Below are 15,773 nucleotides of genomic sequence, written 5' to 3'. Positions count from 1 at the left end.
TCTATTTGGCTGTTGAAGGAAAGAATAAGCTTTGGAGCATTCACAACCCAAAGGTTACATAAGGATGGTAAAATTTTAACTCAGAGAGGTTTGGGGGCTTATATTGGGGTCATTCATACAAAGCGCTCAGCACAGTGCCTGGCACATAGTAAAAGCTCAGTTATTTGTTGTTTCCCTTCACTTTCCTCCACTCCCTCCACCCGCTCTCCGCCTGCTCCATTCATTCTTTTCCAAGGACATGCAGGGGGCGTGCCCAATCCTCTCTCCGCCCCATCCAAGCCCCACCCCTCACTTCTGCCCGGATTGGTTCTTGAGAAGCGGAGCGGAGGGAAGAGCCCAGTCCGGAGCGGTGGGGGCGGGGCGCATGCGCGGGCTGGGCTGGGTGGAGGAGGAGAGGAAGAGCTGCCGGAAGTAGGCGGCAGAGGTGGTGGCAGAGCTGGCGGGAGCTGCCAGGGAGACCGAGGCGCGGGAGCCGTAGCCCGCTGACAGGCAGGCCCGCGGTCGTCTCTGCGCCTGGCAAAAGCAGGAGGCCCGAGCGTCCCTGTTGCCTGGGCCGAGGGTCCCTGCCAGCCCGGCTGCCTCGTTGGGACCCGGGCCTTTCCCTAAGCCCGCCAGGGGGCGCCGCTCTGAGGGGGCCGCAGAGTTGGGGGGCGGGCGCGGCTGACTGGAGAAGGGGCGCTGGACGGGCAAGGGGAGAGGGCTCCCTCGTTCTCAGGAGGGGCCCCGGGCCGGGGACCGGGAGTCCTCACCTTCGGACTGAGGCAGGGGTTTCTGGGGGCTAGGAGGGCGCGTCGCCCTCTGCCCCCGCCGGCACCCTGGCCATGACGGGCAAATCGGTGAAGGACGTGGATCGGTACCAGGCGGTCTTGGCCAACCTGCTGCTGGAGGAGGATAACAAGTTTTGTGCGGACTGCCAGTCTAAAGGTAGCGCATCCTTCCCTGCGGGCGAGGGGTCCAGCCTCCGGGCGACACGGGGGAGGCGACCTGTGTGTGTGTGTGTGGGGAGGGGGGGTCTCTAGAGCTTAGGGGGCCCCGATCGTCTAAATGGTAACGCGTGCTACTCTTGTTGAGGAGGCTGCTAGGTGTTCTGGGGCGCCGGGATTGGTGTGGGGAGAGGTTGCGAGGGCGAGTGTGTGTGTTGAGGCTGGGGTGGGGGGCGGGGGCGGCGATGGTCGGGTTTGGGGGAAGTGGCATGGTGTGTGTGGGTGAGAATGTCTATATTTCAGGGCTCTGAATGAGTTCTGCCGCCGACTGTCAGTGCAGCTCGCAGCCTTCCACTTGCAAAGCTGGGGGGTGAACTGCAGCGGGGCGCGGAGGGGGTGGGGAGGAGAGGGAAGTGAGATGACGGGGAGGAAAACTGCTTAAATGGTTTTTAAAGGTGGTGAGCGTGGCTGCCTGCTATTTGGTTAGCAGTTCCTTCTGTCATTGTACAGCCTTGCTGAGATCTGACAGAGTGCTTAGGTGGCTTTTCTCTTCCACGATGTGTGGAAGGGGGAACTGGCTTATGCAGTGACACAGTGCGGATTTCTAGACAGCCTAGCCCTGGCTTGTGGAGTGTGTTGGAGGCCTGATGTGTGTGTGGTGGCAGGAACTAGCAGATTATGACTGTAGTGCAGGATCGGTTTAATCAGTGCAGAGAAGGAAACAAGGGCTGCATCGAATTTGTTACTTCCATGGTGATCATCCTTCTAAAGGTGAAATATGATCATGGCAGAGCTATTTAGTCTTTGTTTTCTGTGTCCTCAAAGATTCATGATTTGATACAGTTACAAATCAGTATGCTACCAAAGCTTGGTTATTAGTGAAATATTTGCACTCGAAATTGATAGATTACAAATATTTTGGTTCCTTATTTTCTTTCTGAATTCTTTGGAATATAAATTGGAGTTGGGAAAATTCCTTTTTTGGTTTGGGAGCTATTGCTAATTTACTTTTGTTCATAACGCAGTGAATTTACCTGGATTGTTTGCCATATAGCATGTTGGGCATATAGTACACAACAAAGATTCGAATGTATTTGTCTTTATCAGTATTGAGAAAGGAATTATGTGCTTAATTGATACTTTCACTTAGTTACCTTTTATTTTGAAGAAGTAAGGTTATGTAAGGAGATGGGGAGAGAGACATTGGACACCGAGTAGTATATTTTAGTGTCTTTTACCAATGACTAAAAGGCGTGTGCCATTAGGAAAGTAGATCCCCCGACTTCTTTCCTGAATTTTTGCATTGGCAAGAATTCATTTTAAAAAGTATTATAGAATCAGTTTATGTTGAGTAGGTTAATTTCTTATAGTTGACTCTCGTGAGATCTTCTGCTAGCTCTATGGGAAGATTTGGCTTAAAATTTGGGAGTATATCTCTTTGGCTTGACTCAAATTCCCTTGGGTCCTCAGTTGACAGATGCTTGAGTCACAGTGAAGCAACCCTCTGAGTGAGCACTGCTCCGTTTGGGGAGTCAGATACCATTTTGATAATCGGTACCACCCCCATCCCCCATTTCCCATACCACTCTTGTACTTACTCATATTCCAACAAAACATAGCACATGAAGAGAGGTTGATTCATCACCTCCAAATTTTCTGTTGCTCTTTATCAACAGAATTACTGGGGATCAGGTAATAAAACATTAGTCAGTTCATTCTTAATGAGAGATGGTAACTGCTGGCCTGAAAACTATTAACTGCTCTTAAAAGTAGAATCCTGGGTCCTGAAATGATTTCTTTTCACGAATTAGCTTTACATTTTGGCTTGGTGGCTTCAGTGACTTGGCCATTCTATTAAAAATGAGATGACAATGTGTCAGTCAGTCATCATTCAGTTCAGGTCAATGAGATATTTGTGGCCTCATTTTTCGCAGTTTGTGAATTAGCTAGCCCCTTCTACTCTTTGAACTCCTCCCATTCATTTTCCCTCTCCTTTTTCCTGATTGTGGTTGTTGTAATGGTCATGTGAACAAATGTCAGATTGTGGAAGGAAGAGACACTTGAATCCGTAGATTAAGTTATCTCTTAGCTCTGGTAAAAAACACATTTAGTGGGAGGAGGAATTTTAAAGCTGCAGGCTAAAATGAGGTTTGTACTTGGGTATTTATCTGTAGGTCTCATGTCCTTTCTTACTGAGAAAATTGAGAGTTTAATTGTATAGGACTTGGTGAGTGATTGCTTACTAATCCATTAACATAAAATCAGATGATGTAACCTTGAACTGCAGACCTATGAACAGGTATTTTTGTAATGTTTCAAAATAACTCTGGCAGTAATTCTTTTTTTTTTGGCAGTAATTCTTAAAAAAGAATCTTATACTGATTTAAGAATAATATTATAAGATACGTAATTTGAATATCAGAATAGAAAATAAACATGTGTTCTGTTTGTGTAGTTTTGTTGGTTCTGGGTTTTTTGTTTTTGTTTTTAACTCTCTTGAGCATGAGACTCACAAGTTTCCAGTACCTCTAAGGCATTGAAATAATTTATGTGGGAATGGAGGCTACTTTGGTACTGCCTTTAAAACAAATGCTTCAACTTGCTTTAGGCTGAAAGATGTGGTTTCATCACCCAAAGCCTTTAACTTACTGTGACCTTTAGGGTAAAATTTTGGGCTGACTGAAGTTGTGGTAGAAGAAAGGACAAACATACTGAAAATTTCAGATATGTTAATGGTTAACTCTACCTGTTGAGGCCAGGTCCCATTTTTGGAGGTTTAGTCTGTAGCTCTGTAGTTCCATATTTTATCTGTATGCCTGGAATAACTCCTAATCAGCCTCTTCAGAGAGTGGTTTAAGCTGGACACTATCCTATTTACCATGAAAGGATCTACCTTTCTGATGACCTGCATACTTATGTCCAGTGTTGGGATGTTCCTTTCTCGGTATCAAGGTTCGTGAAAAATTGAGAGCTGTTTAATGAGCAAAGAATTAGAATGGAAGAAATTTGATGGTCTTGAGGAATATTTACTTTCAACTGTGAAATACCACATGGAATTCTGGAGTCTGACAAAAACTTTGTAATACCTTTTTACTTCTCTGTTCTTCTACACCCCCTCTCAGAAATGTTTCACTTCAAATCTCCTGGCCACTGCCTTTGTTCCAACTCCCATTACAAGTTCTTAAATTCAAATTTCCTTTTTGAAAAACCACTTTCATGTGGTTCAAAATTCAGAAAGTTCAAAAGGGAATATATTCAGTGAAAAGTTGTGTTCCTGTCCCTGACCCTTTAACCAACTTTTCCCAGTGCTTCTGGAGGTAACCCCTGCTGTTATGTGACTTTTAAGAGATGATACATACATAGACAACTTCATTTAAGTATATTCCTTTTCAGTGCTTTTATGCAAATAATAGCATGTTACCCAAAGTCCATGGCACACTGCGTTCTTTTTCTTCTTCTTTAGCATTTACTTATTTTATTTTTTTTTTTTTTTGGCTGCATCAGGTCTTACTTGCAGTCCACGGGATCTTTCATTGTGGTGCTTGGGCTGAGTAGCTGCAGCGGGTCCAGTAGTTGGAGCACACAGGTTTTAGTTGCCCTGCAGCATATGGGATCTTTGTTCCCTGGCCAGGGATTGAACCTGCATCCCTGCACTAGCAGACAGATTTTTAATCACTGGACCGCCAGGGAAGTCCCATCCTTTCACATTTTCAGTCAAGTGTATAACATGAAGGGCATGGAGATTCCGTCTCCACGCACAGTAAGGAGTGTCCCTGTTCTCTCAGGGTATAAAGCTGAAAGATATGCATAATTTGGAAACATCTGCTCTCACTGAAGTCATCTTAGACAGTGCCCTAGCCCCCATCCATAGCACCTGTAAGCTCACCTTTCAGGTGCAAAGAATCAGAGCTGTAGACTTTTAAAAATATGTATTTATTTATTTATTTTCTACCTCCTCAGGTCTTAGTCACCCCAAGGCATGTGGGATCTTAGTTCTCCAACAAGGGATCACACCCACATCCCCTGCATTGGAAGACAGATTCTTCCAATGGAAGGACTTCCAATGGAAGTCACTGGACCACCAAGGAAGCCCCAGAGCTGTAGACTTTTGTTGGAAAGTGAAAGTCACATCTGACTCTTTGTGACCCCACAGTCTATACAGTCCATGGAATTCTCCAGGCCAGAATACTGGAGTGGGTAGCCTTTCACAGGGGAATCTTCCCAACCCAGGGATCAAACCTAGGTCTCCCGCATTGTAGGCAGATTCTTTACCAGCTGAGCCACAAGGGAAACACAAGAATACTGGAGTGGGTAGCCTATCCCGTCTCCAGGAGATCTTCCTGACCAAGGAATTGAACCGGGGTCTCCTGCGTTGCAGGCAGATTCTTTATCAACTGAGCTATCAGGGAAGCCCTTTGATGTTGGAACATCCAGTTAAAGTCTATTATTCTGCTTATTTTAGCTTTGGGATCTTCAGCATACCACCTGACTTTATCAGTTTAATTTTCCTCATTTGAAAAATAAAAATGCCTTGTAAACTAAAGTGTTACACACACGTAAGCACTATTTATCATTACTATTGCTGAACTCATTTATTTCATCTTAATTTTATTCATTCATTCCACTTTCAGACTTTATTCCCTTAAATACCCTAGTTACTGGAAGCCACAGTTAGAATGACTCACTGAATAACTCACTGAATAAAAAAACTCACCTAGTTTTTAAGCCAAAACCATCTCCTGTATATGGGTTTTTAGCATTTTTGCAAATGTACTTTATGTACTCTTGATGATGGTCCCTGGATGTTGCTTGACACTTAAAAGTTGTATGAAAGATTAGCCCAGGATATCTTTGTGTAGACATTTTTAAAATATTAGTCCTAAATTCTAACTCTGGTAAATTCATCTCTAGTTTTGCTTTACTTTTGTTTTCTGTCAATAGCTAAATCATTGCTTGTTGAATATCATTCCTTAGAATATGACCATTGTTATTAGTTTTTAATTATTTTAGCTGTATCTGTGGCACCTTTTAAGAGATTTTTTTCTTAATTGCCACAGACCTGGACAGTAGAAGGTATTTTCCTTCCATCTCTAGTTGTTAGACACCCTTCTCCAGCCAAGATCAAATAACTCTCTTATCTTTTTACAGCTCATGCATCTTAACTCTGACCATTGTAGTTAGGCTGACAGAGTTATACTGAAAGTAATTAAAGTTATTAGGTTGTCATTTATTTTAGTTTACTTATTTATTTGGTTGAGGCACACCAGATCTTGGCTGTAGCTCACAGCTTAGGTGCCGTGCGGCATGTGGGATCTTAGTTCCCTCACCAGGGATCGAACTGGCATCCCCTGCACTGCAAGGCAGATTCTTAACCACTGGACCACCAGGGAAGTCCCTAGGTTGTCTTTTAATATCAACTTGTTCAACCTGTTCCCTGGGAGACACTTTCCTATTCGTTCTCCCTGTCCTTTAAATATCATCCAGTGGCAGTGGGATAGATAGTACAAAATGCCTTGTCTTCTCAGAGTGCAGTCCCACACTGTATGTATTCATTCAGAAAATGCTCTTAAGCACCTGCTTTGTGTCAGACACTACCAAGACATGTAGATTAAAAGATAGGGCCTTTGGTCTCAGGGATTTTATAGTCTAATGGGCAAGCAGATGTGTAAACAGATAAATGAGGCAATGTAGTAATTATCATTGTAGCATTGTGTGCAGGGAGAAATGAAAGCAAGGAAGGAAGGAAGCAAGTTGAAGGAAGCAAGCAAGTCTGCTTAGGAAGTCATGGCTCAGAGAGACAAGTAGGCTATGTCTTGAATGATAAGCATGATTTTGTCAGGTGAATTCAGGGGACTTTGCAGTCCAAGCTGGGGAAGAAGAATGTGCAAAGCCTCCAAGACATGCTGTTAGGTGTGTGTGAGGTTCTTTAGTATATTCTCACTACATGTTGGGGATTGACAAGGGCTAAGGTAGGCAGAGACATGTCAGATTAGCTCTGTAATTGACTTGCTGTGTGGCATTGAAATTATAAATATGCATTAGACTCTGTTATATAAGAAACCCACAGGATTGGAAGTCCACCTGCTACTCAAATGGAGTTGTAAATATAACAAACGTGAAATGTTTTCTAATTGCTGAGTAGTAAGGAGGGTCAGAGTATTGTGCCCGCTAAATCTCCCTTCATAACTACTTTCACTTATCTTAAAGAAGTCTAGTGAAATACCAGCCGTAGATGTCATGCCGTTTCTGGAGTTGATGACGTTGAATTTTTGAGGCTGAGCATGCTCTCACACTTAAGCGGTCTAAGAATATTTCATGCGAGCCCTTGGTTGTTCAGTGCTTGTGTGTGTGTTCAGTCATTGTCTGACTCTTTGCGACCCCATGGACTGTAGCCCTCCAGGCTCTTCTGCCCATGGAACTTTCCAGGCAAGAATACTGGAGTGGGTTACCTTTTGCTTCTCCAGGGAATCTTTGCAACCCAGGGATCGAACCTGTATCTCTTGTGTCTCCTGTATTTGGCAGGCGAATTCTTTACCATGAGCGCCACTTGGGAAGCCGGATGTGTAAACAGGCAGCTGCAGCCACCTCTCTCAGTATACCTTTCAGCAAATCTATTGCTTTTAAATAAATCAGAAAACTACCTTCTTTCTGCATTTTTCATCTGATATCATGGTATGTAGGTGGCAGCTTTCTTGGGCAGAGTTGTCTGTATAACTGTTCACCACATGAGTCATTGTCTGTTTCTGTTCTGTCTAAAAATTCCATCTTGGAAATAATGTCGTGCAGTTGGAGACCACAACGCTTGACTTGTTATGTGCATATGTGATATTGGAAGCTACCTGCGCCATAGGGAGGAGATAAAGTGACATTAAATGGACTCAAACTCAATTCCTCCAAGTGATAGCTCCTGTGAGAAAGATACCAGCAAGAATCTGCATCAAACACTCGTGTGTTTTTCATTAAAGCATACAGTGCCTAACTTTTATTATTGTGACTGAAGTGACTTAGCAGCAGCAAATCCTTATCACAGTTGTATTTTTGTTTGAGCAAGTTGCCAGTTTAAGTAGATGCTAACTTTGAAGAAGTTCTCTACTGGCCCCTGGAATGTGACGGTTCAGCATGCCACACTGAAAAGGTAGCAACCACGTCTATGTAGAGTAGAACCCCTTAAAGTTAATTCACTTTTACCAAATTCCTCTATTTTTAAAGAAATATTCCTCTGCTAGTTAACTTCTTAAAATTGTAATTTGCTGCAGTTCGCTAGAAAGTAAACTGCATGAGGGCAGGAGTTTTGTGCCTGTTTTGTTCAATATAGTATTCCCAGCACCCAGTATGGCCGGGCACAGGTCAGGCTCTCAGTGAATATTTGCTTGAATGATACAAATCCTTTGTTTCTTATTAAAAGAAATCCTTTATAATTTATCTGAATGTGTAATTCTTAGGAAATCTAAGTTTTAAAAATATATTTAAAAGTCAGGGACCCTTCAGAGAAACAGAAAACGCTATAGGAGATACAAGCAGATGGAATTTAACATGGAATAGGTTCCACAGGTGATTAAAGAGCCAAGAAGGTCAGTGAGCTGGTGAGACAACCCAGAGATTGGCAACACCTGGGACCTCCTATGCCCTGAGGAAATTAGAAGGTGCTGAGGTCAGCAAAGGCCAGAAGCCTGAGCCACCTGCTGTGACCAAGAAGAGTGGAGAGTAGAGCTGTCTGCTGGCAGCTGGAACCGGACCAAGTAAGACAGAGAGTGTTACCCTGGCTTCCCCCCTTCTCCTGCCTCTTATCCTTATCAGTGCCTCCCATTGATGGAACTTACCAAGAAATTAGTTGGCAAGGGAGCCTGGGAGATGTAGTTCCCCATGATAGTGTGGAGGAAGGGGAGGAACCAAGTTGAGACAGGCAAAGGCACTTAAATCTCCAAGATGCAGTTCTTTCTGCTTGTAAGAAAACAGTTGAGTTATTTTAGATAAAGGATAAGAAGGGTGTTCAGGCCAATGCTTCTAAAGGAGCTTAACTGTTGCCAAAACAATAATTAGTCCTGGGAAGTAATGTAACAACTCAGTCGTTGCCTGTTTAATTAGGATGCATGACTTCTGTGAAATCTGTATTTGACTTTCCGTCTGTGCCAGGAGCAGTTTATCGTTTGGTTACTTGGAAAATAAGTTCCCACCCTGCTAGTTCTGGGAAACCTTAGGCATGATGTGTGATACTGAGCTTGCCCCATCCACAACTAAAAACTCGAGTCGGTAGCACTTAACATGTGCAAAGAGTTTTGAGGATTGCAGCCTTAAAACATGGTACGGATTAGACTTTTCTGATTGTTAAGCTGGAGCCAATTTTCCTTGTGTTGGGTATCTCTTTAAAATAGTTTGATTGGTTTGTCTGTTCCCCTCTCTCAACAAGCTTAGATCAGTTACCACTGGGTGAGAGAGGTGAGATCGATGGACAGTCAGTCTTCTGTGTTGTTGTTGCTCAGTGACCTAGTCGTGTCCGACTCTTGCGACACCATGGACTGCAGTCTGCCAGGCCTTACCGTCTCCCGAAGTTTGCTGAAGTTCGCTGTCTTCTATACTGGACCTGAAAAATATTTTGTCTTATTCAGAAGGTTGCTGCTGCTCCTTATAAAGACAAAGCTTCTCAGGTTATTGCTACTAGTTTTCTTCTTGATGATGAGATGTTTAATGAGTTATGTGATACAAATTGAGGACTTTGTAGAAGTGCTTTTTTTGTCAATCAGGTCATCTGCCTTTGGGCACCTGCCACATTATTGGAATTGGTGGAACTAGGCCAGCAAGGGTTTTTCAGTGGAGTGTGAGTATGCTTTTGCTTTTAGGTGGTTATTTTCCCCAAGAAGCTATGGGTAAGGACCTCTCATTGAGTAAAGTTACCATTGGTAAAAATTGCATAGGTTTCATTGTTTTTCTCTTCTTTTCCAAAAATTAGTTTCCTCATAGCAGGTACTACTGTAATTCACACATGTGATTGAAGTATAATTTGATATTGTAAAAAGCATATCTGCCCACTTCCCAGAGTACCAGTTCTTCCCAGCCAGTCCCTTTCACCTCAAGAGGTACACCTGTGTGTTCTTTAAGCCTCATATTTATTAATTACAATATTTCACTACTGTATTTGACTCTTCCATTTTCCAAACTTTCTCCTTTCCTACCCCACTCTTCTGGATCCTGTATTTTCCCCACAGGCTTTGTGGATGCTGCTCCATTGATGGCTGTACTGCAGGTCCCTTCCCAGTGGAAAACCCCAGAGATGAGCCAAATCTGCCTTCAGCTGTGTCCACCCATCAGCGTAAGGTCACCCTGGTGGTCGTCTTCAGTTTGTGCATCACTCCCCTGAACCCCCATGCTCCCTCTTGTGTGGCTAGAATTTGTCCTGGGGTCCCACCTCTGCAGCCTGTTGCTGGGATTTTATTGTTGCTGCTCATTTTCAAATAATGTTAAGTAGTTTTCTGACCATTTTTGTTGACCATAGCCCTCTTTTCCCCATTTGTATATTTCCTATGGGTATTCTGGTTTTCTTTTTAAATAGCTGTTGGATATGGTTTATTTAGAAAGTACTGGATTTCATAAGTACACTTGGAGAACACTTTGTTTATCCTTACTTAATTTCAAGTCAAAACTTTCAAAAAGAACTGTCTTAATCAGAAACAATGAGAACTGGATCCCTCAGGCTTCGTGTCATTTCTCCTCACCCAAGGAACAAGCATGTAACTTTTCCATTTTATGATATATTGAAAATAATAGAGCAAATACAGGAGGAGGAGAGACCTACTCTCAGCTGCAGCTGATAAGCCTGTCCCCACATAGAGATGTGAGGAAATAGAGCACCTTTTCTTTCCCTTTATTGCAAACAGCCACACTGTCTTTCATGGCAGTTGCTGGTGATGGGAAGTCCATAAATATCCCCACGCCTGTATCACAGAGCTTACATCTTGAGATGTGGGTTTACATTTTAGTCCTACAGTGTTATTTCCTGAATGCACACAGCGAACTTTAACTCCTTCCTCTTTTCTTATCTTAGTGGAAGTCCCCTCTGTGTGTGTGTAAATTTAGAAATGCGTTCTCTAGTGTTTCAAGTCTTGAGTTAAAAATTGTGTATTAATATTATTTAGACGGTTCTTGTTTGAGTGCCTTAAAAAAATAATTACCTACAGAATTTTCCATCCTGTGCTGTTGATGGAGGGGACATTGGTGTCTTTTCATGTTGACACTTTACCACTTGGGTTATCACTGACCCAAGCCCTCTGATGAGAAAGAGGAAGGAAACTCCCTATTCTTATCATGATGCTTGTGTTCAAAATAGCTGGAAACAATGGACTTAATGGAGACCATTTGAAGTGTGACAGCCGATTTGAAAAAGAAGGAATGAAAAGACTCAGCCTCTTCTGCTGTGTCGAAAGCGTTTTTATTGAGAGAATAGCTGTAAGGGACTGGGAACTTTGTCTCTCCCAAGGTAGATGTCAGGAGTTGAGTTAGAGGAACTGTTTCAGACTGAGGGGAATTTTGAGGTCTTTCTGGTAGTGTGAGTGCTGTGTTAACATTCCTAGCTTTCCTGTGAGAAAAAGGAAGCATCATTAAATACAGCATTGGAATCCGGAAGATTCCAGATCAGCTCCTCTGAGCCTTCTGACTTGGTTTTGAGCCTTGTCTGTGAATAGGCATCTGACATAAGTGACTCAAATTAAGGATCAATAGGAACAGATTTCCAGGCCAGTTGTGCTTATTAGCTAAACATCATTAAATGCTATTTCTTTAAGAAAGAAAAACTATCTTTTTCTCATTATGAAAGTTATTCATATTTGTGATGGAAATCATTGGAAAGTGTGAAAAAGTATAGTAATGTAGAGGACATTTCATATAATCCTTATCACCCATTTTTACTTCAGCTTATACTGTAATATAATTTTATATCATTATTATTTTGCTTAATATTTATCATAAGCATTTTCCCTGACATTAAAAACATTTAAATGCCTTTATTATACTCCATTGTTTGAATATATCATTACTTAATTCTTGCCCAGTTGTTGAACATTTGGGTCTTAAATTTTCAGTGTTATAAATTTTTTTGTAATGAGACAATGTGAATTTTGGTGTTGCTGTTAGACTCATGGGTTATTTATGCGTTCAGAGTTGAGTAGTGATGTGTGCCTTTTAATTTTAAGGAGTTGTCAGGGAGTTCTCCGATTGAGCCCCTGTAGAGAAGGAGATCCAACCAGTCCATCCTAAAGGAGATCAGTCCTGGGTGTTCATTGGAAGGACTGATGCTGAAGCTGAAACTCCAATACTTTGGCCACCTCATGCGAAGAGTTGACTCATTGGAAGAGACCCTGATGCTGGGAGGGATTGGGGGCAGGAGGAGAAGGGGACGACAGAGGATGAGATGGTTGGATGGCATCACTGACTCGATGGTCATGAGTTTGAGTAAACTCCGGGAGTTGGTGATGGACAGGGAGGCCTGGCGTGCTGCAATTCATGCAGTCGCAACGAGTCGGACACGACTGAGCGACTGAACTGAACTGAACTGAGAGGTAGCCTTGCTGTGGGGGCTGTCGTTTTGAACTGCCTCATTGTAGTGGACATTTGAGACAGCAAAGAGCTGGGGAAAATCCAGGCTTAACCATAAGGAACAGATTTACAGGACATGATCACAGCAAGATGGGCCAAGATATATTTTTATATCCGACGTGCACTTTGCACATTATGTACTTGATATGTGGAACTGTTCTGTCGGGCCATTGATCAGCATCTTATGTTGTTCGTACAGGCCTCCTTCACTTAAACTCAGGCCACTGGGAAGAAGGATTAGAAGCCCTACTATGGTGGAAAGGGGATAACAGCCACTGGTTTTGGTTTTTGTTTTACAAGGCTTTCTTTAGATTGTGGATTCCATAAGGACAGGGACGGTGTTCCATGTTTCCCTGTTACCTAATGCTCAACATCTGCTGCATAGTGTCTGTGTTTCTGTAACCACTTTTTTGGAGTATAATTTGCAACATTGTGTTAGTTTCAGATGTACCGCAAAATGATTCAGGTACACACAGAGACACTCACACATACATGTGTGTGTGTGTGTGTGTGTATACACATTCTTTTTCATTCTTTTCCATTATAGGTTATTAAAAGATATTAAATATAGTTCCCTGTGCTATACAGTAGGTCCTTGTTGCTTATCTATCTTATATATAGTAGTGTGTATATCTTAATTCCAGACTCCTAATTTATCTTCCTACCCGCAAAAATTTTGCTTTTAGGTTGAATTACTTTACATTTGTCCCCAGTATCATCTTTTTCTCATCTCTTTCCAATCCGCACTCTTGGGTTGGTGCAGAATGATGTTGTTTGCTGAATGGGGGTAGAGTGTGTTCTGTGAGCATCGTGAGCACTATCCTAGTCATGCATGTTCAGGTCATACTCTTTTTCCTGTTTTATTTCTTGAAAGTCACCTTTATCCTCTCAACTCAGATACTTGAAGCTCTGTGACATTGCAGGAGGCCCAGCAGGCGAATTTCCTGGTTGCTTTGTGGTCATTGCTTTTGTGTGCCATTTCTTCTGTGTGCTCCTGGCATCTGTGCCACATTGAAAGCTGGAGCCAGTCACAAAGCTAGTACTCTGTCCTTTCCATAGGTTTTTCCTTGAGACCTGCCCTGGGTTCCCCTGCATAAAGTTCCCTCTGCAGGAACTTTCTATCCACACAGCTGGCATCTTGCCCCACCCCCTTCTGACCTGTACCTCATCATACCCAATTCTGAAACACCTGGCTTGTGAAACCTTGTAGTGAATGTCTTCCTCTGGAAGGGTAGATCTCCACCTTTGCTCCGCTCCCTTAAGCCAGGGCTGTTTCGATGACTAACATTCTGTGTGTCCCTGAACTAACTGGCTGTACTTTGATCCTGGGATTCATTTCTGTTCTGCTGTTTGTTTAGGAATGAAAGTTCTCTAGCTTTTGCATGCAGTTGTGATGCAATTAAACTGGCACTGGTTTTCCATCTGTGTGCCATTGGTTGGGGGCTCCTCTGATGTGCTGGGAAAGCTGCACGCCAGTGTGGAAGGGAGAAGTTCACGTGTCTATGTTCTTGTGCACGAGTTCATCTGCTGACTCGGAAGGTTTTGTCTAAAGCCTCTCTCTGCCTGTGTGAAAAGCATGAGCTTCGCTTCAAACAACTGAAAAATGAGTTCTGCCTGGCCGCTTGTTCTTCACTCTCCTCCACTTCTGGGCTTCCTCTGAGGAGGAGGACTGTGGGTGAGAAGGGGTGGGAGATGAACCTTCACACACAAGCTCAGGCATTGGGCTTTCCAGGAGCAGAGAGTAAAAAGTATGTGGTAAGAGAAAAGAGCACTTGAAGAACAGGGTATCGATATAGTGACTATTATTGAGCATCTTCTGTGTATAACACATTTCAGGCGGAGAAAGATGATTCTAATTCCAGTCCAGCTGATGATTTCTTCTATGAACTTGGGTAAATGACTTGACCTCTCTGGGTCTTAGATTCTCCAGCTGTGCTTGGACTAGATAATTCTTAAAGTTCTTTCCAGCTTTGGAATTGTGTATCTCAGTGTTTATCTCTTTGTTATGGAACAAGAGAGGCAGCTTTTCCACAGGATTGGTATATTCTTATATCTCACATGCTCCAAACTAAATGGCTTAAAATAAAGATGGCTTCTCTAGGGCAGAACTTCTCAACCTGAGCACTATTCATGTTTGGATACTTTGTTCAGCGGTTGTCCTGTGTAGGAGGTTAGGGAGAACCCCTGGCCTCACCTGTTAGATTCCAGTCCCACTGTCTGCCAGTTGTGACGACTAAAAATGTCTCCAGACACTGACGTTGCCACCTGGGGGAAGGTTACTTCATTTGAGAAGTACTGCTGTAGAGGAAGAAGAGTGGGAATGGAGGATGAAGAGCTGTTTCATTGGTCAAGAGCTCTATCACCCCTCTTTGGTAGCTTATTCTAAAGATGTGCCTCCCCCAAATGGGTAGGCTCACTTTGCATCTTCAGTATTTTTTTCAGGATATGAATAGATACTGGTTGTTGCAAAGAGGAAGTTAAAGCTTTAACCGGAAGTAACTAAAGAATTAAATGTCCCCAGAGGGTGAAGACAATACCTTCTGGTGAATCAAGTTAACGTCCGTTTCCTGAAGTGAGGTCATGAGTGATAGGAAATTAGTTTAATTATAATGTCAAGTTTTGAAATATCAGGTCCACCTGGCCTTGAAATAATTGCCCAGCTGTCAGCTCAGTGATCCATCTCTATATGCCTCCTCCCCACAGCCTGATGAAAGCCATTGAAATAGTGACCGAAATGTTCTAGCTTTCTTACAAGATCTGGGTTTTATCCTTATTACTCTTGCTACAAAATGTTGGTTTTATTTTATTCTTTTAAAATATTTTAAATTTTTTAACCATTTTTTGAGGTGCAATTTATAACATTGTGTAGTTTTAGATCTACAGCAAAGTGATTCAGTTATACTTGTATATATATGTGTGTGTGTGATTCTTTTCCATTATAGATCATTAAAGATATTGAATATAGTTCCTTGTACTATACAGTAGGTTCTTGTTGTTTATCTTATGTATAGTAGTGTGTATATGTTAATCCTGGGGCTTTCCAGGTGGCTCAGTGATAAAAAATTTGCCTGTTAAGCAGGAGATGCAGGTTCAATCCCTGTGTCAGGAAGATCCCCTGGAGAAGGAAATGGCAACCCATTACAGTATTCTTGCCTAGGAAATCCCCTGGACAGAGGAGCCTGGCAGGCTACTGTCCGGGGGTCACAGAAGAGTCAGACACAGCTGAGCGACTGAGCGTACACTTTTATTTGTCCCCAGTGTCAT

At 42.8% G+C, this 15,773-nt stretch overlaps 1 protein-coding gene across 1 annotated transcript in view; it reads left to right on the top strand.

The window, feature by feature from the left end:
* Positions 1-398: 398 nt before the first annotated feature.
* SMAP2 (small ArfGAP2) overlaps positions 399-15,773 on the top strand; it is a 46,514-nt gene continuing 31,139 nt past the window's right edge. The window contains exon 1 of the mRNA XM_061122278.1: positions 399-924. Within this exon, the coding sequence (XP_060978261.1) occupies positions 822-924 (103 nt within the window). The 5' untranslated portion in view covers positions 399-821. The remainder of the gene's footprint in view (positions 925-15,773) is intronic.

Source organism: Dama dama, chromosome 20 (genome assembly GCF_033118175.1).
Source record: "Dama dama isolate Ldn47 chromosome 20, ASM3311817v1, whole genome shotgun sequence".
In the NCBI taxonomy this organism is placed as follows: Eukaryota; Metazoa; Chordata; class Mammalia; order Artiodactyla; family Cervidae; genus Dama; species Dama dama.
Note: the sequence above shows the minus strand (reverse complement) of the source record. Positions and strands in the feature narration are given on the sequence as shown.